Source organism: Trichoplax adhaerens, genomic scaffold (genome assembly GCF_000150275.1).
Source record: "Trichoplax adhaerens TRIADscaffold_1 genomic scaffold, whole genome shotgun sequence".
Lineage (NCBI taxonomy): Eukaryota > Metazoa > Placozoa > Uniplacotomia > Trichoplacea > Trichoplacidae > Trichoplax > Trichoplax adhaerens.
The window spans coordinates 5,602,094-5,625,722 of record NW_002060943.1 but is presented as its reverse complement, the minus strand read 5'-3'; the positions used below and the strand labels follow the sequence as shown (position 1 = coordinate 5,625,722).

The window sequence follows — 23,629 nt, the reverse complement described above, 5'->3', positions numbered from 1 at the left end:
TAAATGTACACTACATATAAGAGCCAAACCTAATTGCAGGATTAGTACGATACTTTCCACTAGTTTTCCCGTTGTAGGTATTAACTTAGCTGTTTTAGGATAATGAAGTGCATTAGAACTAGATCATATGTTCAAGGATATATCTATTCAGGAAATCACACCTTTCCTTCTCCGTTTAGCCATTTAGCCATTAACTGTGATTAGCAGATTACCGTCATTAAAGTACGAATGGTAAGGTTTCAATCTCAATGGAATAATTACCAAATCGAATGTAAGCTATATTATTGTTGCTACTAGTAATTTTTGATGATCATTGTAGCTACTTAGGAATCCACATTCTCTTCTTTCTCCATTTATTTTTCAGCTATTCACTGTAATTAGCAGATTACCGTAATTAAAGTACGAACGGTAAGATTCCAATCTTAACTGAATAATGAGCAAATCGAATGTGAGCTATATTATTGCTGCTGCTACTAGTAATTTTTGATGATCATTGCCGCTACTTAGGAATCCGCGATCTCTTCTTTCTCCGTTTAGTTTTCAGCCATTAACTGTAATTAGCAAATTACCGTAATTAAAGTACGAGTGATGAGATTCAGACCTTGACTGTATAATCACCTAATCCGATGTTTATTATTGCTGCTACCAGTAATTTTTGATGATGATTGTAGCTATTCAGGAATTTGCACACCCTCTTTCGGCGTTTCATCATGATTATATTGTATAGGCTGTAGTAGGCGTCTATGCACATCTATATTAATGACTGTATCAAATTCAACGAGCAAGGACGCATTCTTTTTAACTACTAGATCCATTTAATATTTTAATTGTGAACACTAGAAAATAATTGTTTACAACTATCAAACAATACTCAACGACTATCTCTATTATTGGTACACATAATCAAATGACAAGAAATCAATACTAATAGTAGTCATTTATGATCGTCATGAGTCGAAAAATGTTATTTGTGTATCCATAGCAACATCGATTAATTGCCACGATCAAGTTGTTATCGGGCCTCCCTTCCACTTCCACCATTTTCTTTCAATAACATGGCAAGGATGGGAAATCAAAGCTGGTTAATTCATGCATTGGTAACCATTTTACTCTTAATTATAGTTAAAACATCAACGACATCAGCAGCAACCTCTAACGATTGCTTAAATCAATGTAGTTTAACTGCAACGACAGATTCTATCAATAAATTTCTAGCATTAAAGAAGCAAAATAAATTCCGCATTATCACATTAACCTTGGCGATCAATAATGACACAAATGGTTTATCCTTGGCGGCTAATCTTGCCTCAAGTTATGAAGCTGATAAATGGGTTTGGGCGCTAGAAACATATGGACGATCCTATCTCGCGTTACCTTTTGATATCAATATATTTAGTATGGGAACGTTAACTTTATTTCAACGAACAGCCACAATTAACATTACAGCAACACCCAATAATTGTTTAGCTAGTTTAAACGAAACCTGTAAACGAAAAGTTATAGGCAAATTTTTATCGGGAATAACTCAGACGGATTACAATTTACATATGATGTGCCATCGTGTAGCTCAATCTGAAGCATTTTTATGGCTGGTACAAAATCAACTGGCTTATGAATGCTGCAATGAGCTCGATAGCCTTTCTGGCAGTTGGGACTGTAATCATCCTGTTGAACTTAACGGCTGGTTAAATATCCTTTATGTAATGATTTATGCTTCTATCGTTTTGGTAGTCTTGTACGTCCCGGAAAAAATCTTAAATGAAGTTAGCGAAGAATATGAGCGTTGGTTCTACCGATCGAAAAGAAAGAAACCGCGATCGTCATCTCGTCAAAATAAAAAACAGCAACAGGCAAATAATAATAACGACTATGGAATAAACCATCAAGATGAACCTGATGCTAGCAAGCAGCATAAAATTAGCATACAAGATGATAAAGAACTCGCTACCTTTAACAAGCGCAATTTAAGACAACTTTTTGATTTTGATAAATATTCCTATACCGAACTCATTATTTTAGATGGCGATGTCCCATTTCAAGTCTTGCCTAAGCGTTGGAACTGGAAAACCAATCGTTGCTACCAAATTTTATTTATTTTATTATCCCCTATCGTCATCGTTATTTTCTTGGCATTACAATTAACTATTAATCGACAACTATTTGAAAGAGTCTACTTAACCAATTTAACTCAACAGCAACTCTATGAATATCTAATACCTGCCGTATGTGGTGGTTTTGGTTTATTTGTCATCGTTGGTGCTTGGATAGTTGCTACACTAACCACCGATTCGCTAACCAATAATGTGTTTATCGATTGGTTAGATGATTTACAAGTGGTTGAAGAAGATGACAGTGATGATGACGATGAAGAAAGAAAAGAAGAAAAGAGCAACTTACCGGCAATCTTCAGTACTCACGGTAGCCATGAAATTGTTAAATTCCATCGTACTGTGGCAAAAAATCGTAGCTTACTTTTCAGTTCAACTTATTGGAGTAATTATCGAATTTGGGTGTGGGATACACCAATTCAATATTGGACAGCTGCTAAAAAGCAAATGTTGCAATCGGTTAATATGTGTGAACAATTATTTAGCTGTATCGGCTTTATGTTGGCAACCGGTCTACTCCCAGTAGTAGTTTTAATATTATGTCTACCTGTTTTTGTTGTTTTCTTATTGATGCCAATACCCCTTGTTTATTGCTTTTTAACTTCCATAGCTGGGGTACATAAAATATTATCGCGTAAAATCACTGGTTTGTGCAATATTTTATTGATCATCATCTTTTTCATTTGCTCCCTGTATTTTTATATCATTTTAATCGGTCTGCTTGCAGTGTCGGCCTATCTCATTCTTTATACTTTTGCATTTACTGTAGTAGGAATAATTGTTAACGCTGATGTCAGTACACCCTATCTTATATTTATCGTGATCATTATATACTATTTATTCTCGGTGATATCTGATCGCTATGTTAGAAAGCAAAAATTGAAAAAATTAGCATTTGAAATATGTGAAAAATTAGAATCTAACCGTGAGAGTCAGTTTTCGTTGGATAAGCAACGTGAAATCTTGGGCAAAGCTGTTGTCGATGACCAACAACAAAATAAACCGGAAACAAGAAGAAAGCATCGAAAGTATACTTTGCCACCATTAAAAATGAAAAACTCTCGTATCGATCCTATCGATATACCCAAACAGCCACTTTATGATGACGAGGAAACATCATTAGATCAAACATTTACACCATTGCAAAAAATTAAGACATTATTTTTCGAAGACCATCATGGTGCAGCTTATGTTCCCTTAGCTGTATATAAGGAAGTTTGTGCTCAGCATCTAGGATCATCTAGGAGAACTTTTATACGATTTATCCGCATGCTGTGTATTGTTATTTTTACATTTGCAGCCATAATGTCTTTTGGTCAATTGCAACGATTAACATCCCTAGCCAAGCCTTTGGCAGCATTCTTGATCGGTTATTTACCATTATTGGTTGCATTAGGAGATAGCAATGCAGAGGCTGCACTAAATGATAAAAAACTAAAGAAAGAAGTCATTTCCACTATATATCGCTTTGCTACGGATATTAAAAAAAGTCAATTGATCGCTCCTGAAGAACTTGAGCAAGTATCACAATACCATAATGCTAGGGAGACTTTAGCTCATGGAATTATTATGGATGTATTTTAGTATTAAAGATTATATTGACCGCATTAATTTTATTCTAAATATGAAAATTAAAAATGAAGATTACTAGTTATGGGAATATTATATTATAATAAGATAGGACTGGCATTGTATGTATATAGTATTTATTTACACTGTAAATATAGGTAGTACATGGGCCTTATAACAAGAAAAAGCTCTTCTTTATTACATAGGTTTCTATCATTGCGAAATAGCATCAGTCCTTATAATGTTCAAATATGTAAAGATAGTGTTAATCAAATTCTGGATTCTAATTTTAAATATAAATTGAAATAAAGTCTTGTTACTAATTTTACTTAAAAGTTCCATTTTAGTTTTTTTGTCAATTTTTAGCGCGTAGTTATAACTTAAATTCGTGTATCGAGGCGTGAAGATCTTTTAGCTTTGAATGCTCTGTACGAATGATTTGACTTAGAAAACCAATTAGATGTATACTATTAGTGGTAGCTATCGGCATTATTCATGCTAATAAATATATATTCCTGACCCGTATCGTTGGCTCTTAACTCTTAAGAAAATACCTTAATTTTCAATTCTATCCACCAATGAGTTTTTAACTGACTTTAAAGTGTAAATTAATGAATCTATCTTCAGACTGCACTTAACAATTGTTCAATATTATATTAATTAATAATATTTGTAGCAACACGATATCTTTAAAAGGTTAGCGTCATAATCCTGACCTCTCGGCTATTTCCTGCATAGTTGTCGTCATATCGATGCAACAATGTTTATAATCTATTCGCTACCCCGCCCTTGGTGAAATCCGATCATATTTAATCGAAATAAAGTGCAAAGCTGTGTTTAGCACTAAGCCATGTAGTCGACTAGGAACAGATTTCTAATAGATCGATTCTCCAGTAGTACTGCTTGTTTTTTTAGTTTGCTATCTATTTCCTATTTCGGGTCTACTAAATTGAAACAAACTCTTCGAATTTCTTTCTATTTAAGTGATATGATGTCACGGTACGCCGTTACTAATTAAGTAACTGTAAATTAATGAATGCTTATGAATAGATAAGATAAGGTTATGTGCTATGTTTTAATGCGCTTGTAGCTGATAATAGGATGGTAGAAATGAGATAAAAATAGAAGTTGTTAGCAGTTAATTTACTGTAGGTTTATAAGGTATGTTAATCTCTAAAAATTGAGCTGTATATGGATGAAGGTTAAGCGTCTTAACACCTGATAGCTTGTAGCTATCTAAGTGTGAGAATATCGACATGTATATTTAGTAATGGTATTATACTAATTAATGTAACTTGTAAAGCATGAATTCTCACTCGTTAATATTGGAATTCACTGTAGAAACCTATTTAAGCGCGTGTATTTGTAGAATAAAGAAAGTAATTGCTCAAGAAACGGCAAGACTCATATCGTGAAGAATAGTGTAATAATTAGTCAGTTGTCTGTGGAGATCAGCCGAGAAATCGAGTTCTCAAATACTTCTCTCATAGAAACTGAAAGTACTGGGAGAAATAGCCCAAGTTTTAAGTAACTACACTAGAGTTCTTTACTTTCCTTTGCCACAAGTGAGGGTTGTGACATATGAATGTTTCAGTTTAAGTTGTATAAGAACTCAACCATGCTACTAAGGTCTGTAAGTCTATAAGTAGAACATGCAGGAAGTTTACAGTTAATTACAATAAGTAACAAATTTTTAATTACTATAGTAATCGAGTTCGTTTAATTTTTAATTCGGCAATATTAATGTTCTAGTTTTAAGATGGTTAAGAACTCAACCATTTTACTGATTTCTGTAAGAGTCACGTATGATAAATTAAATAGGTATATAAAAATGAAAGCTACGTATAACCTTAGATCAGATGTTAAAATAATTTACAACATTAAACTGAATAGAGTAAAATTAGGATTTTAATTTACAAATTCATCCGATCTAAATTCTCTAATGCTTCTTCATAACATGATTATTAACAATTTTATATGATGTCGCTATTCACTATCGTCACTATTTCTTTATTTCCTTATAAATTTCCCTAAAACTATTCGAAAGTGTTAAAACTTGTTAGTATGCGTAAGAAACTAATTTTATTTCTTTAATGCCCGAATCGATAGCTCATAGATCAATATAAAATAGAATAGAATTTATCACAAAAATAACTTTTAAAATAAATTACTAAATTTTCATTCTTGCATATTGTATGTGCCATATCAAAAAAGGCCTTCTTTAACATCGAGACTCAACAGTGTAATTAATGTTTACTGTTGATCATCAATATGAAATATTAAAATTTGTTATTATAAAATCAATCTTTTCCTTTATAGAATACTATTAACGATCTACTGAAACCTAAAATGAGAATGTCATAAATGGCTATCTAATGAGAATTGCCATAGTCAGTGAAACATTTGGTCTCTATCCTAATGAAAGATAACTATAAAGAATTTAAGTTCGCAAATACGACTACATGGCAATACTGCTGCTAGCAAATCCTTTGTAGAACAAAACTTGTAAGTTATTTCTGTATTATATAGAGTGAGTACTAGATTGCAGCCTTGTCGATACATTCTATTTATGATTTCTACTTAGGATTTAGGGTTTCTAATAAATGTTTGCAAAAGAAGTGAGATGCAACCATATCTCTAATAAGATAGAAAGCATCTTGCAAAAACTGCCAACATTTTGACCTCCTCTCATCGTTTCTAAGTAGAAATTAAAATTATTTTAAAAAATAAAGATAAAGTCGTTCTATTGCAAAAATTCGGTGAAAGGCAATTTGTAAGACTACCTTTAAAGTATCCGATATAGTCAAATTTTCTGTCATTAATTAAGGTATTTATAATATATAAAGCTTTTCATTATGATAACAGTTTCTAAGGAAGACTCCCACTTTTTCATGGTATCGGTTGAAAAGCCAAGATGAAAATAGTCAATGTTATGATCCAAAATCAATCTATTAATATGTAGCAGGAGTAAAGTAATTTTTAATTACTTCATCTTTGTAAAAAAACTTGGGTGTAATCCATCGCCTTGGATATCATAGAAACTTATTCGTTCCATTACTGATACCTAAATATTAGTTTGTATCTTATCATTGTAACATTCGCGTTATTTTAAATTCTTCATAATGATGCTTCTTTCCATTTTATGCGCGATAAAGTCATTCTAGATCGATTTGAAGGTTTGCATAGTAAGAAGATTTCGTAAAAGATACTGTCATTAACCAATGTCCAATTCTATTTCATTAGTCATCTAAATTTTCTAGTATTAATGTTGATTGTGATTGATCTTGTTGCTGACTATTTTGCTCATTTGTCATATTCTTAAACTTAGGTTGCAATAGAACTTTATAGGCCATTGTTGTTTTCGGATGCTTAGGTCCAAGCACCTATATGAATATGAATTTACAGATGTTAAGATTATAGTATTGTATCATTGTAGATAATTACTAAATCAAAATAAATTTCCTATTTTCTTAATATTTATATAGTTTAAAATGATTTAAATACAAAATCAAAATGATATCATATCACATATCATTAGAATCTACGCGTAGACAATAATATCTTTGGGCTTACATTGATACAAATTTCATACCACCGCTTATAATGCTGATAAGCCAACTGATATTCTTTTTTATGTTCATACATTATTCCCATATTATTTTGAATGCGTAACATCAGGATATGATCATCCCCATATGCTTGCTTGCATAAGTTGTAAGCTTTTTTATAAGTCTAGTAAAGTAGTATCAAAACAATCTAGTTGATCTACTGCGTAATCAAATTTTATATTACATATTACTAAATTAGAACAATCAACAAGAATTTATCGCTTAGATCAGCAAAACTTATGATTTTAAGGAAATTGAAACATTCAACGAAGATACTGATATGTAATCTTTTACCTCTAGCTGGATATCAGAACCTAGCTCGCAAATAAATACCGCTGAAGTCATGTAGCATTCGGCAACATGCCCAATATCGGCCAGCTGATAAAGATATGATATACATTGCTTAATCTTCGTTATTTAGTATTTGCTATAAATATAAATACGTTAATATTCCTAAGCACTGACTCGTAAGTATATTGAGTATTTTAGCGAAATGAACACTGATGACCAATACTATCTGTGGCGGATACAAAACTATAAATAATGATGTAATATCTAAAATCAACTAGAAATAGATTGAATTTAGTTTTACCCACTTAACAGAAGGTCTTCTATTCTAATTGAACTCTATCCACTATCAGAATGAATTTTTAACAAGATTTCAGGTATACTTAAGAAGCACATTTACTGTATAGAGATTCTTAAAGCATACCTTTCAACGACCCACTACTGAATAGATGAATAAGTTATATTCTAAAATTTCTAAGCTTCAAAATTACTGATATACATTCTTGTAACCAAAAAATTTAAATGTACTTAATAGTAGCGTAGACATTAGGCAATGCTGTATCATGATTGATGATACTTTAAATTTGATGTTTTAATTAGCTGAAATCACTACGGTATACAATATATTTCTTTGCCGAAATCCAGTAAGTTAACAAAATTGTCAAAGCAATTTGGTATTTTAATTTAAACTGATTCCTTAATAGTTATTAGATCTAAAAGTTAAGACTATTTATACTATAATTATACCTTTTCAAATGTTCTAAGAGCGTTTTGGCAGTGAATATCAGCTTCATTTTTATATTTAGGCCTGCTATCATTAGTTTCTGTCAACTCCGTTCTTGCTAAACCTCCACAGTGGAGTGCAAGCAGTAACTCAGTTTTTCCTAGTTGAAACTAATAAAATCCGATCGCACATTATAAAATAGATATGTCCTTATACTAGTAAATATCATTATATTTAAGCAAATCATAAGAACAGATACGATATTATAAGATTTTATATATGTTTCTAGCATATTCCAACCCTAGAATCTAGGTTCAAATCGAATACATCAAAGTGAAATTCTATTCTGACAAAAAAAGAAACAACTTACCAAATGTTCTCTACTCGTTAGCGATTTCCTATGTTTAATAGAGTTACGTGCCAACTCGATAACTGTTAGATGATTTTTATGTAAGCGATTACCAATAAATCCCTCAAGACGAATCATCTAGTATTGATTGGGTTGGAATAGGATAATATCTCGCTCAGCTTATTTGCAATTTCCAAATATCCTGCAGCTAATTATGCATTCTTATCCGATTAAATTTTCTTCATTCCTTACCTCGCTATGAATTTCTGCTGATAATTGCAATAAGTCAGCCAGCTCTTCGTTTCTTTTACCTAATAATGACGTTTCAATATCAATCACTTCTTCGATCATTCCTTTTGCTGCAGATAGCTGGCCTGCACGACATCTGCAAGAATGAAATTATAATCTATTTCTTACAAACTTATAGTAAAAATAATGCAATTGAAGCCGATAATTTCTTTGCTACTATCACAAAAATATATATTAGTAGTATTCTCTCGCTATCAATCACTGTATTAGTTGAAAACTAACAGAAAACGAGTAACTGATTCCTTCTTTTCAGCTAAAGCACCATTAATACCATCTTCCTGTTCTAGTTTAGCAAGCGCTTTTTCATACCAATGAGCGGCTACATCATATCCTCCAATCTAATATTATAATAATTAATAATTAGTAAGGTAATTATCCTAAATTTACCGTTAGCTTCGATGTAATGCGATATAATCTCAATCTTTTTGATAAACTACACAGCTCAATGAGAGCTGACTAATGATGGATTTTAATGCAAAGCTGAAATTTTTATTGATCCTTATTAATTTGCTCGACCTTAAGCTCAATTTTGTTGTATACTGTACAGTAAAAAAGCAGCTCTTAGCCATGATTCTTGATTTTAGTTTAAAAAAGATTTGACGAAATTATAAAAAGTAGAAAAATAGACTTTTGCTTATGGTAGAAGACCTTCTAGTGATTTTGTATAAATCATTCGGCGAAAGTATTACTACACTTACCATGCTCCAAAATTTTAGTAAATTCGAATTATTTTCTTCCTTGCTCAATTTCATGAAGACCGGCCAATCTAGCAAGCATCGAGCTAAACGATTAGGATCGTCTAACTTCTCTAAATGGTAAGGCAGTTCCTGTACATATGAAGTTGCAATGATTTATAAGCTAGGATATAGTAAATATTGTATTGCAAAATAGCTCAAGACTACCTCCGCTTTTCGATCAATATTGTCGGCAGTTTCAAAATAACCAGCTAAAATTTTATGCCATTTAATGTACTGTTGTTTTCTGTGACTTTCCTCTCCACTAAAGTATCTAAAGTTAAATTTCAAAAAGAACTGTTATGGTTTGCAGCAAAACCAAAAAGTATGCCATGTAAATATTTAAAGCATTTACTCTCTACATCCTTCCAGCTCTAGCATCATGTATGATAACGACATTGAACAATATACCTTTTTCTTACAGCTTTACTGACAGAGCGATGATAAAAGTCCAGACGACCTTCTCCACTATCTCCACAAGGTCTTAAATATGGTCGCAATGATCGATAGATGATGGCCCACATTGCTGCTGGTAATGGACGACTCTCATCAAATGTTAGATTTCCGTTTATCGTTCCTAAAAATGAAAATAAAAATTTACGTCATATCTAAAGAGATTGAATCTATTCATTGATTAATGCTATAGGTCTATTTATAAGTTGAACTACTTTAAAATTAACCATAAAAAATATTCTTAACTTTTAGTAATCTAGCTTTATTGCCCTAAAATTTACGAAGCAATGCTACCGGCAGAACTAATAATAAATTTTAAGACCCATGAAATTATTCCAATTGCTGCAAGGGTGTTATAATAGGAGTAATGGAGCCAAAGTAATATTTTAAAATTTTAAAATTATTCTTGCTTGTTTTGCACTTAATAGAGATATTGAAATGCAACGAATTTCGTTACCTATGGTTTCAAATGTGCCGGAATCTAATTCGTCTCCAATTCCTCCTAAAATGGATAACAACTCCGTTTCTAGTAAACCATATCGAGAGCATTCCAGTAAACAAACAGTAGCCACAAGCAATGATCCTCCAATATCTTGTTCAAATGACATTAAGATTTGCTCTAGCAAACTAAAAGCATAAGAGTTTTAGCGCATCACAGCTTTGTTATACTATAATCTAAGTAAATTTTTCACTGAGTTCATGACACCCCTAAAAATTAATCTATTTTACGTCTATTTGCCAATACAAATGGTAACATATGGATTACTGAAATAAATTCTACCACTTCGTCACAAATAAGGCATACACGTATCCTACCCGACATGAATATCTTTCTCTGGCTAGAAAGCTGTTCATTGTTTCTCAATAAACTTAATTTATTGCAGCGTAGTGAAAATACTGATCTTAAAATATATCCTATTTCTTGCGTATCTACTTATAAGTGTACCAATTTAAGGAATGAAATACTATAAGTGATCCTCTCTATAATCCCTCCCGCTTCTTATTTGTATCATTATCAAGCAATGACGATAGTAAGATGATCTAACTGTTACCTGACAACATCATCCGCTAAGCCATCAATTTTTTCCGTAACTTTATCAAATATACCGAATATACGAAGTTCTTCACATGCAATAGACAGCCATAGAGGATTAGACGATCCTTTCTTAGACAGTAATTTAGCCATTTGTTCTTCATCGAGTTGTTTGTTAAACTTGGCTAGCGACTGCTTGACGATTTCCTAGCACAGAACAGTAAGTAAGTGAGCTATGCTATTTTTAAAGAATCAATCTAATCGAAGCTTTGTAAGACATTCTATCTAATTAATTTACTAAAAAATCCACTAGAACGTATGGTTGTAATATAATCTTAGGATATCACTGGTAATTCATCTTAATTGCTACTAATTTTAAGATAAATTCATGTAAAGCTCAATATTAAATCAACGTACTGCTCTTGCTTCCATCTCAAGCGAATCACAATTCAATTCCTTGGGTTTCTTAGCTCTTAGCATTAAATTTTTATGATAAATTGTATCGGTAATCACAGAAACGATAATTTTAACATTAGGTGAAGGCTCTTGAGGAAGCCAAGTCATTAATTGGGCATGTAAATTATCGTCCAACTGAAATTAGAAAAAAGAATATTCTCAACTTGGATGTCTTTTTATGCACAAAAAAAGTGCTTGCTAAATCATATGTGATTAGCAAGAAAGAAGAAGTAATTACATCTAGCAGTATTGTAAGCAAATAACTTATACTGTGTTTTGCATGTTGCATCATATTTAGCTAATAAAATAAGTCTACTTTTTCTATAACAGGAAAGTTAGGTCAGAGAATGGCTATAGGATGTCAGTTTCTAGAATTTTATTTTCTCAAAAGTTTCAAGCTAAATAGTTAAGGTATCATGAAATTATAATTATTATAATATCTGTCGTGATTAAAATCAGTGAGAAATAGTCTCTAACTAACTTATAGCAACTCATAAAAGCTTCAATAGGAATGACAACTTATCACATTAATTTGTACAAGAGATGCAAAGTTATAACCTAAAAGCTTCGATATTCGCATACTGCTCATACTAGTAAAGTGACTTACTTGATTTATGGCATCAATAAATATGATGACAGGTTTAGTTGAAGTACTGGATAGAACATTAGCCATTAAACGTATTAAAGCATCCATATCGGTAGGAATTTCGCCCTAAAATGATTAAAAATTCTCTTCATTAATGTGGCTACTTTTTTATAGTTATATGTTTATTATTCCAAGCTCTCTTGAATGTTGCCATTATTTCATTTATCAGAGGCTTTATAGCTCATTTTGCGACATTAAAAAACTACAGTAATCGTCATTGTTAATAATTGTCTAATCAGAATCTAGTCGTAGCTATTCTACAGAGAATTGAAGTTTTGTGTTTTGACGATTCTGAAACATGTTGGAAGGGTTTAATATTAGAATCTGAAGTTATACGCTAAGCCTTATATTAATTTCATAGTGGATAGAATTCATCAATAATTGACTAGATCAAAGACATTTTATACTTTGAGCTTAGCAAAATCATTCAGAATGCCAATCTCAAAAAACTATTAGCCAGTAAATGAGTTAAATGGAGAGAAAGAAAATGTTAAGTGGCATAATTTATTCCGCCAATCTCTTCCTTATATTCAACTTTAGCTAAGCTGTGAGTAGCAAGAATTATTAAGTCTGAAGACAACTTAAGGAAGGTTTATATACATTTCTGCCCAATCTACGGTAGATTATCGTCAATATTTTTATAGGAAAAGTTTACAGAATAGAATTGAGTAAATAAGGTTTCTAGTACTAGAAGTAAAGAATTTCATTGAGCAATACCTTATACTCCATCCTTTTCAGAAATCGTTGTATCAAATTTCCAATATCTGTTGAACCTGGCACTGCACCAATAAAATGATAAAAAGTTGTCCATTTTTTCTTTCTGGATATCCCAAAATGTCAAAAACAAACGTCAATTTCTTTCAAAATATGAGTCATCCTATAATAACTGTAGCTAATGTATATATATATATACATAGCTACTGTACTATCCTTAAAAATAGATGCATGCTTTTTAAACATGGATAGTCTTACCCTATCAGATGATATCTTTGATTTAATTTTCCAATTGTAATTTCAGCACTTTTAGCAATTACTGCACTCTTACCAGCACCAGCTTCGCCACATACAGTCAGCATTGTATGATCGTTTTGTTCGAAGATATAATCTTGAATCTGAAATAGAATGTGAATTAAGTTAATTTACTTATGGATAAAAAACAAATTGTAGCAGCAGGCTTTCAGCTATTGCTCTACTGCTTCATTTATGACGATAACTATATCAACATACCAATTGCAGAATAGCATCTCGACCAAAAACTGCTGACGATCGGCTAACTAAAAATGTCTGAAATCCAATATTTCACTCGATTTTAACGCTACGTCTTATCAGTATGATCATCATATTGAATTAGAATGATTATTTTGCCTTAAAAATTAATCGTTTAAATATAGCTAAAGGCTCTCATAATTACACTAGGTATACTACCTCGTGAGATTCATCACATGCTTCTTCTAATGACATTGATTTACAATTCATGGGATACTGCTTGGAGATTCGATGTTTAAAATGTTCTAGTACCTGTTATGTTTAAAGTTAGCATTTACTTAAGGTAAACCTTCTGATATTAGATCAATGTATATTGAGTCGATAAGTAATGCCGACCTTTTTAGCAAAAACAGAATTATCTCCATAAAGCCCTGTCATAACAGATCTTCCTGTGGCTGGGTCAATATGACTATATTCACATTGGTATCGGATAATATTTTCCGGCTAAATGATAGCAAAATACATCAAATTATATTTAATTCCTTACAGTAAGCGTTCTAATGAGTAAAAGCTGTTTGTCATTATCAGATTATTGAACGATCAATGTGTTAAGCTCATTTGTTACAGGAAATGATTATTCTCTATTACATTCTTTTTACGAATCTCATTCATCTACGGTAACATAGACTTAAAAAAGCGAAAGAAATACAATTAGTAATAAATGAGTATATGCTCGTTAAGAATTAATTATTTCCTATAATTAAAGTAAATATCCAATGTAGCGCTATTAAATAATGTTGCTTGTCTATCATAGTGAGCTCCGTAACTAAATTATCAAGTGTGTTAATGGTCAAACGGCTACTCAGTAAAATTACACTTAGTTCATACATGTATCTATTTCAAATGGTTCGATTGCTACCGCACTAATCAATACCAATTGATGTGATGCATGATTAGAATTATATTAAGATAATAAAGATATCAAGAAATAAATTTTGGCGTCAGGTGCTTACAGTAAGCTGTAGTTAAAATGCTTATTAAGTAACTAATATTATATAAAGTCATAATAACATCCAGTACATATAGGATCTTATATCAATTTAGCCCTATTACGTTACCTTAAATCGAGCGCGCAAACAAGTCTTCAATGCTTTGACTTTCTCTATCGCTTCATCATCTTCTTCAATAAAATCTTGTTTTACATTATCTGGCATATTGTGCAGATAGCTTGGATCACGCATCATAAATAATGCTACATGCGATTCATTAGATATTATAATAGTTATAATTAGATAGTTGCAATTTGTATCATGTCACTGGTATCTAGGCGATGCAATTGTACTATACTTGTAAGATGGTTAAGCGATTCCACTCACCATTTGGGTTATATTTCCTAATTGCTCCATGAATAATTTCCATTTCTGTTACTGAGGCGTTTTTAATCCAACCATATTCACGAGCTAGTGACGAAGAAATTTCTTCTACTGGTGGTATCCATCCTACTCTATCACTAATCATATTCATAAAGCCAGCTATCAGTTATTATAATCATAGAATGCTCATAAACAGTATGCATATATTCCATTTAATTAGGCAACATTCAATAATTAGAAACTGAGCGCAAATAGATATACCAAAAAGTGAAATGCAACAAAAAAGAAATCTTATCAATAACTTAATTCGATCATGAACAGTATCTACGATTTCTTAACTACCTAATCATATTGAGAAAGAACGGTCGTATATTATCTTCATAACATCGATCAAGCTCACTCATACATATACGTATTGTTTTTTCCGATGTAGTATCTTTAGGAACGCCCTAGTATTGAGTAAAAACACCATTAGTGCTTATTCTAATTTGAGATATCTATAAAAAAAGATGATGAAACTAACTTAGAATGAATGAACTAATGTATATAGAGCTAGTCCCATTCATAAGTACTACAGCCCAAGTAAAATATGAAGAAAATTTGTTAAATATTGGACGTATATATTATTCTTTTTTTTCCAATTAGGATATTTCATCAAAGATCGACAAGTAACATAGGAAACACGCTACATTAGCTATAGTCAGATAGATATTGTAGTTAAGCTTGGAAAATACTGTATAGGAATATTAATGAAACGTATATATTGTTATTAGAGAGGCTAGAACTCTGAAATTGAAAATACGCATAAAAAAACTGTCATTATGCGGTTTGCTGCAACGGAAACATAATATCAAAATTAGCGATTACTCTAAATAATACTTCAGTAAATATTAAAGCATTATAGAAGAACAACAGAAATTAGCAAATACTATACTGCATAGAACATTGTGTATAGGAAATTATCGGGTATATCATAAAATGGATATAACAGTAAATTTGAAGGAAAATAACATATAGCATTCGGTTGCCTATAGTGCTGAAGCGGAATTTACCAGGATACAAAATTGCCAAATGCTATACAGAAAAATTTACTACAAATCTGCTGTCAAAGTGACAGAACATCACACTTTGATTATGTTGTAAAAGTTACTTTCTTTACGGATTTGTCTTACCCATCTTAAATCGCAATCAACTAAATGAAATCGACGTGCTTCACACCATATTCTTAATTCAGGAAATACCTAGCGTTGTAATCAAATCAAATATTGTCGATGTAAAAACTGAATAAGCTGAGCCTATTTCTGCTCGTAGAAATACAGCCATATAAAATTACTAAAATTTATCATCCAAGTAGATGCAATACTGTATAACTATGTACGGTAAATAATGCATTAATAATCAATTAACGATCAATAGCTATTAAAAATTCAACTTTTGTTCACTTTCTCAATAAATTAATTATAATTCATTATAGATTTATTGTGATTAAAGAAATTGATGGATAGGGATAGACATGATCAAATTGATATAGCGCTTTGACTTAATTCGCGGAGCTATTGTCCGTTCATATTTTAAAATATTTCATAGATTCTGCTTGATATTTCATCCAATCATTTAACTATGATATATACGATAACTTATCTATTATTGAATATTATACCTCACCATACAAGATATTTGTAAGAAGCAGTTATTTCATAAAAAACGAATCAAATAAAGATTATACATTATGTTGGCCAACCTTTTTGACTAGTACTTCTCGTTCAGCATGGAAATCACGGAATGTTGAAGAAACGAACAATCGAATTGTTTTCCATCTTCTTGCTCTAGACATCTTAGATACGCCAATTACATCACTTTTATAACTTGTATCTCGAATTAATTTCCAAAATTCAACCACTGTAGTTGGTTCAGCCTTGAAAGCATCTTCAAATGATAATCTAGGTTTATTAGGCATATTTTGCCACATATTGGTTAATGCTTGCTCATAAGTTACAGCATTATGGATGTTAAAGGATAAGGAAGAAACGATGAGATTGCTGACAGAGACATTGGATTCTTCCGTTGGATCATAGTAATCACTAGATAGTATGCTAGCATTACTTTTAACTGTAATTGATCGTGCAAGTGTCTTGGACGGTGGTTGTGGTTGGCGATCTTTGCCAACTATCGTCCCCATGTAGAAAGATTTTAATCCCTTTTTCCTTTATAATACGATTTTAAAATTGTAAATTAGCCTTATTAATTCAAATATAGTTAATGCCACCCTATGGAGAATAAAAATTTGACATAACATGGATATACTAACATTTCTGTTGCTGGTTTCTCGGTTTATTGTTTAAAACAATGTGCTAATCACAAATTAAGCTGAAAAGATCACTAGTATATTTTTTATCCGAGTAAATTACAGTATAATGTATCTTCTATTCTAGACCTATTAATAATGTATTTACAAAATAAATGGCGTCGAGAAACATTGAATTTTAAGACAGAAAATTTTAAAGTCATACAATGTAATAGATTACTCTATTTGATTGAGGCTTTCTTCATCGCTTTCGTAGATGTTAACATGTCACAAATCAAGCATCGGTAGTTAAGATACGAACAATGTCAGATTAAATCTTGTTATTTGAAATTATGCTGACTTAATACATCAGTTATGAAATTCTAGTAATACTTTTGTAAATCTCGATAAGCCATAAATCTGCTAACACTAATCTAGATATCCCCATATCTTAAATGTAATCTTCATTTAAGGCCTACTCTATGTTGAGTAGTACCTCTTGGCTATGAAGAAAAACTGCAACCTTGTCGTTTAATAGTTTGCGCTATAGGATCAGATGAGATATTCTCACGATCATCAATCTGGGCGTCGATTAATTATAATCTAATAAAGTTACTTTTTGATTTTGCTTCATTACTACTGGATAATTTTCTAGAAAGATTATCTAACCTGTTAGCAAGAGTAACCAATTATTGTCGCACTTCTTTTAAATAGTTCGCTGGACTATACTGGATTTTATTTTTGCCTATAGCACAGCTGATCTTCATTCATGATGGCTTTACCTCGCCCTATTACTATCGAAGAAAGTTTATCGTAGTTTAGATTAGTTTTTGATAATAATGACTAATATAAAATGTGACAGACTATAGTAACCTTGCAGAATAGTTGCCTAGCGACAAGCGAGGAGGGAACTCCTCTAGATGATAAATTGTATTGTAGTGGCAACATCGGAACTGCTATATAACGGTAAACAATAACTACTCGGAAATTAACAGTATTATCTGAGATAGAGATAGATCAGGCCTACATTCCATTTATTGTCCAATTTCTACTATTTCTTGAACCTAACAATGCTAGAAGGTTAATAAGATGAAACAATCGCGATTGAATATATTCCTACTAGTGTCATAATATGCCAATGCAATGGTCAACGTTATTTTAATCATCTTTAGCGATATTGTACATCGAGGATAGAAGGCTGCAAGCCTTGAATAGAGTATAAGGTACTACAGTCCATGCCGCACTTGTTGCAATTTATTTATTATAGATACATGTGTAATTTTCCAGGGTTGACCGTTAGTAATTAATTTATATAGATAAGATGAAACAATCGCGATTGAATTCCAACTGCTGCCATGATATGCCGATCGTCCTTGTTATTTTAATCATCTTTATTGGTATAATACATCCAAGATAAACAGCTGGAAGTGTTTAATAAATCATACGATATTAGAGTCCATGCCACACTTGTAGCAATTTATTTACGTATATGGTACACATCTAATTCTCCATGCTTGAAGGTTACTAAGATGAAATAATTTTGATAGAATTTTCCAACTACTATCATGATATACCAATAGAATTGTTAACGCTATTTATTCATCTTTATTGGTATAATACATCAATAAGAAAATTCTACAAGCGTTTAATAGAGCATAATATACTATGCGTATTCCATGTCACAAACCTATATATAAACATGTAATTCTTCACGCTTGAAGGATATTAATGAATGAAACAATCACGGTTGAATATTCCAACTGTTATCATAATATGGCAATATAATCCTAAAAGTTATTTTAATCGACTTTATTGGTATAATACATTAAAGATAAATAGCTATAAGCGTTTAAGAAAACACAAGATATAATAGTTTATGTCGTAGTAATTGCAATTTAAATCTACATACGTAATTCTCGATTTTTACAATTAATTGTTATCAACAGATATAAATTATTACCTTTGCATCCACCTAACTCTGATGTATTGATAGATGAAGCTTGTTGCTATAGTCTTAATATAAAAAAATCTTTCTAAAATAATATCCAGTATCAAGAATGACGCCAGGCAATGTCGTGTTTATAGTAAAGATCGTGGACAACGTTAATATGGATAGAGTATTTCTGGGGCATAAAGTTTATCAGGCTAGCAAGTACCTGATAGCTCAGAGTTATAATTATACTGCAATTGATGACTAGTTGAACAAGCAACTCGTGATACTTTACGTACCTGCTTGCGAACAAATTATGCTATAACTCGTAGCACCGTTGTTTAGACTAATCGCTTGCCTTGCAGCTATTTACAGTGCCGTATTTGCTAAAAGTGCAAGAGGTACAGTATTAGTAGTCGAACTAACAGGATCTAAATACAAGTATAAGCTACTTGGCAATAGCGACATCCTACTGTATCGGTGTTGCGTAGCATTAGCTAATAACACTTGCAATGGTCTCTGCCTTTATACCATGACATACAGTGAAGTAGAGTTTGAACCACAGTAGAATCAAACCGTAATTATTTCAGCTAATTACAGTTGTGATAGCTAGTATGCAGTGTACAACTGGATATGTCAATAAAATAAGTAAATGTCGATTGTGGTTAGGGTTAAAAGAAAACCATACACCACACTAAGCATGCATTACTGGTCATTTCTAGATACTCAATATTATTCTGAGGCAAATGAAAGCCTTGTACTATTACAAAAATCAAGTTTGACTGACATCCCAGCAATTTAGATCGATCGTTTCGCTTATTTATGGAAATTAATCACCAGCTACGAGCACTACTGCATTCTTATGCCAATTTCTTCACATCTTTGGTACGACATGTAATAATAGGAGTAGTTTTCAAATTCCATCTACAAATACGAATATGCTTCATTTAGAATGAATGCTGTAAGCGAATAGAGAGTAATCCATTTTGCAATATTGAGCCTGCACAAATATTCGCATAAGCTCGAAATTGCTTTCGCCTTCCATTCGCCATTTATTATCGAGATGCGCCTTGCTCGGACGTGACGGACGGCCTTCTTCGCCTTCAATTATACCACTCAATCAGTACTATACGTAATATGTTTTTCACTCTGGCAATTTCATCATGCCACTTTCAATATAGTAAGAAACTGCTTCCATTGATCCTGGCGATATTGTACCGCGAACGTGCTCCAAATATACTAGTGTCACTATAGTACCCGCACACCTGTCCGTAACACTTTACTAAGCACAGCATACGAGCGTGTGGGGACTCTTAGTCTACTGCATTGTCACCTTTAGAATGAGATCGGTAAGTCATACTGACACATGTAGCGTATACTCGTCCACCATACAGTATATCTACGCTTACACTAGAGTATAGCAAAATACCGTGACTGAGCTCATTCAAAAATCCTCTCCAAGCTCTGGAAAGCCTTCTGCAAGGCAGAATTAGTCAGTTTAAGGCCTGAAAGAGCAGCATTCTCCTTATAATTGGCTTGTAAAAGCTAGAGGAACACTGCTAGTGGCATATTAACCATTACAAGATGAGTTAAGATTGCTGTAAGAAATAGCGAAACTAGAAATTTGACAGCAAAAGTCATCGTCAAGGCGATTTAGTGGCTAACCATGACCAACTAAGCTTGAGCTTCGTTGAAAACTCGAGGTAGCCAATTTAAAAAGAATTCTTCAAGATGATAGCACAAGAAACTGACCTGAATTGGTGAGAAAAGGATTATTCTATCTTGTATAAATAAGTGGGATGCATTGACGATGTTATATTAGAGGAAGAGAATACGGCAAACTCATTTGAAGTGCATTTAATGTGTTTATGTGCAGTCTATCCAATGCCCTTCAATGCTACATGCGACTCTATTCTGATTGGCATGATATAGTTGACTAGTTTAGATTTCATATACTTGTTATAATTCAAATTTAGGGTAGTTTGTAACTTGGCTGTTATAAGGGATTCGTGTGGATTCCTCTAATCTCGGAGTGCCATAGATGGAATCAAATAAATACGAATATGTTTTATCTTCAATAGGGACAGCGATGTAGATAGTGATACAGCGGATAAAATTTATGGATTATATCATTACACCTCTGATCTCTCTAGCCTTTACAATGGCAACAGTGTAGAAGGTAAATAAAAAAGCAACTGAAGCATTATTTATTGTAACAGAGCAGTCTTTGCTTTTATAAAGTAAGAAAGTATCATCAACCTAGTTATCCAACTGAACTTTCTAATACGTGTACATCGTTTAAAGGGCCTACCTTTAATATTGCGATTGTCTGCACTAATCTGCTAAGTGTACACTATACAGTTCACTAATCGTAACCTTTGAAAAGCCTAAAATCTCCTATGCCTTTTTGACTGTAGGCGACAACCAAGTTCTTAAAACAGAAACTCAAGCTGATTGTATTAAGACGAATGTTTTGCAAGACGAGCCTGGCGATATAGTCTCTTTTAATTCGGATGATAACGGTAATTATCGGATTGATTATACACCAATCCAAAATCGGCTTACAACTGTACCATAATTAATTGATGCAGCCAGCCATTGTTACTATTAAGTTCAACTAGCATTAGCATATCGACCTCTTGATTATATCCTATTATAATAATGCTCTTTTTTCCATTTTGATCTAATGGTATGGCTGTATGAACAGACGTGGTCCTTCCAATTTCTAAAGTAATGGTAACTTTGTAATTAATCTGCATCCTTCAATTGCATCAACTTAAAATATACATACAGTAATCATGAATTTTCGGTATTCTTCCAACAATATTTTTAATTCAACTCTACCAATATTTCTACAAATAATAGGGAACGATAGGCAAGAAGTTTCGTTACTTCAATAATACTAACCACGTAATCAACAGAAAGTGTCATATTTGTCTGGAACTTGGACATCTTTCATACCAATGTCCCATGAAAAAGGTATGTCTAACCTGAATGAACTAGCAAAGATAGGTCGATCAATTGAGAACGGTTGTATTGTATCGATTTATAGAAAATGACGTGCAGAATATGTGGTGAAATTGGACATAAATTGAATTCATGTCCTAATCAATTTTGTTACAAGTGCGATCAACAAGGCCACCGAGGCAAGGTACTACTCTGCTCATATCGATTTCTCATTCACTTGTCGTCCCAAGTAATACTTGCTTTCTAGGAATGTCCTAATGGATTAGCGAAAGATAAAAGAAAAACCTGTCGACGTTGTTTCATGAGGGGCCATGTAGAGAAGGTAAACGATAGATTTATTTATCATCTAAAGAGGCCAGTCTTCACAGCTTATATACTAGAATGCGCTAGCAGGCATATGAGCTTTAGAAAGGAATAATTTTTGACTGTGTATGGATACATACATTTAACCGTCTTATCACGGTATTTTAAGGAGTGTCCCGACAGATGGAGGCAATATTATGCTACTGTAAGTATATTTAGCCAGTAAATATTAAAAAATGCTCGTATTTGCACTGAAACTGTTAAACACAAAGCCTACATTGACTATCGCCACTTTATAATCCAACGAATAGACTAAATTTGGCCCTCCGAAAAAGCCGCCTGACGAACTTCTGAACGCCCAAAACCCTAGAGTCTATTGCTACAATTGTGGTAAAAAGGGACACTATGGCCATGTAAGTCATAATAATAACTTATAATAAAGACATTATCTTTTTTAAAAATATATAAACTGAGCATTTATGCAATATAAATGTAGGAATGTGTTGAAGCAAGAATGAATTCTTGGATACCTCCTAGTATCCCGTTCGTTTTTCGCTTTGATAACCTAATATTACGTAATAAACCTGGTACCAGTAGTGGTAATAAGACTTGTGTGATGGTGTTTTGCGCATATTGAAAATATTATGAAGTATCTTAATCTACTTATGCGCTTGTCCTTGCTATCATTTCATAATTGATAGATCGGATAGCTAGTAATACACATATAAGATTTGAAGAATCACCTGTAGAATATAAACAACAGATGTCTAAAATGCCAAGATCTCTCGGTCAGTCTTTATTATCTAATGAGTTATTAGTATATTTATAGCATTGCTTTTTATCCTTTACTACAACTTTTGAGTATTAAAATATTCTGATATCTTTGTTTTTAAGAAAATGCCGCAATTTCAGGTAAACGCCTTAAGTTGGACAATATTAAATCGAAATCTGCAATTCCTGACATTAACGGTCACCATACTACAAAAGTAGAAGATAACGACAAAGCAACTAAATTCAATGAATCGATGGTAACTTAATTAATTTCGAATCTATTTAGCTACAGATCGAATAAATTTGGTAATACATAAAATATGTTAAATGAAAACCTTGGCAGGAGATTGTAACCATATTTCCTATGCTGCTTTAGGTTACGAATAATATCTTAAATCGCAAAATTAGCATGAAAAGGAATAACGTTTACAAATATAAAAAGCGTAGGATTACCTCAGCAAAAGGATTTCATTTATCTTCCAAACTCCGAAAACAACTAGAGTCTATGTCAGTAAAGA

The 23,629-nt window shown here is 32.3% G+C and overlaps 3 protein-coding genes across 3 annotated transcripts; 2 read left to right on the top strand and 1 right to left on the bottom strand.

The window, feature by feature from the left end:
* Positions 1-1,055: 1,055 nt before the first annotated feature.
* Positions 1,056-3,692, top strand: TRIADDRAFT_51889 (uncharacterized protein; the record flags this gene model as incomplete). The annotated part of the gene is made up of 1 exon (XM_002108656.1): positions 1,056-3,692. The coding sequence occupies one exon, from the start codon at positions 1,056-1,058 to the stop codon at positions 3,690-3,692; it is 2,637 nt and encodes an 878-aa protein (XP_002108692.1).
* Positions 3,693-6,916: 3,224 nt separating this feature from the next.
* Positions 6,917-17,035, bottom strand: TRIADDRAFT_51888 (uncharacterized protein; the record flags this gene model as incomplete). The annotated part of the gene is made up of 24 exons (XM_002107873.1): positions 6,917-7,060; positions 7,251-7,409; positions 7,580-7,663; positions 8,321-8,467; positions 8,668-8,784; positions 8,899-9,031; positions 9,178-9,293; positions 9,654-9,782; positions 9,858-9,963; positions 10,101-10,266; positions 10,600-10,769; positions 11,195-11,382; positions 11,593-11,766; positions 12,239-12,343; positions 12,995-13,097; positions 13,250-13,389; positions 13,505-13,561; positions 13,703-13,795; positions 13,880-13,987; positions 14,602-14,735; positions 14,860-14,993; positions 15,199-15,305; positions 16,029-16,097; positions 16,598-17,035. The coding sequence occupies 24 exons, from the start codon at positions 17,033-17,035 to the stop codon at positions 6,917-6,919; spliced, it is 3,321 nt and encodes a 1,106-aa protein (XP_002107909.1).
* A 2,162-nt stretch (positions 17,036-19,197) lies between these two features.
* Positions 19,198-23,377, top strand: TRIADDRAFT_51887 (uncharacterized protein; the record flags this gene model as incomplete). The annotated part of the gene is made up of 12 exons (XM_002108655.1): positions 19,198-19,292; positions 21,152-21,249; positions 21,488-21,592; positions 21,778-21,806; positions 21,936-22,049; positions 22,123-22,221; positions 22,285-22,359; positions 22,510-22,545; positions 22,652-22,753; positions 22,837-22,939; positions 23,042-23,128; positions 23,235-23,377. 12 exons carry the CDS (start codon positions 19,198-19,200, stop codon positions 23,375-23,377), a joined length of 1,086 nt encoding a protein of 361 aa, XP_002108691.1.
* Positions 23,378-23,629: the final 252 nt, after the last annotated feature.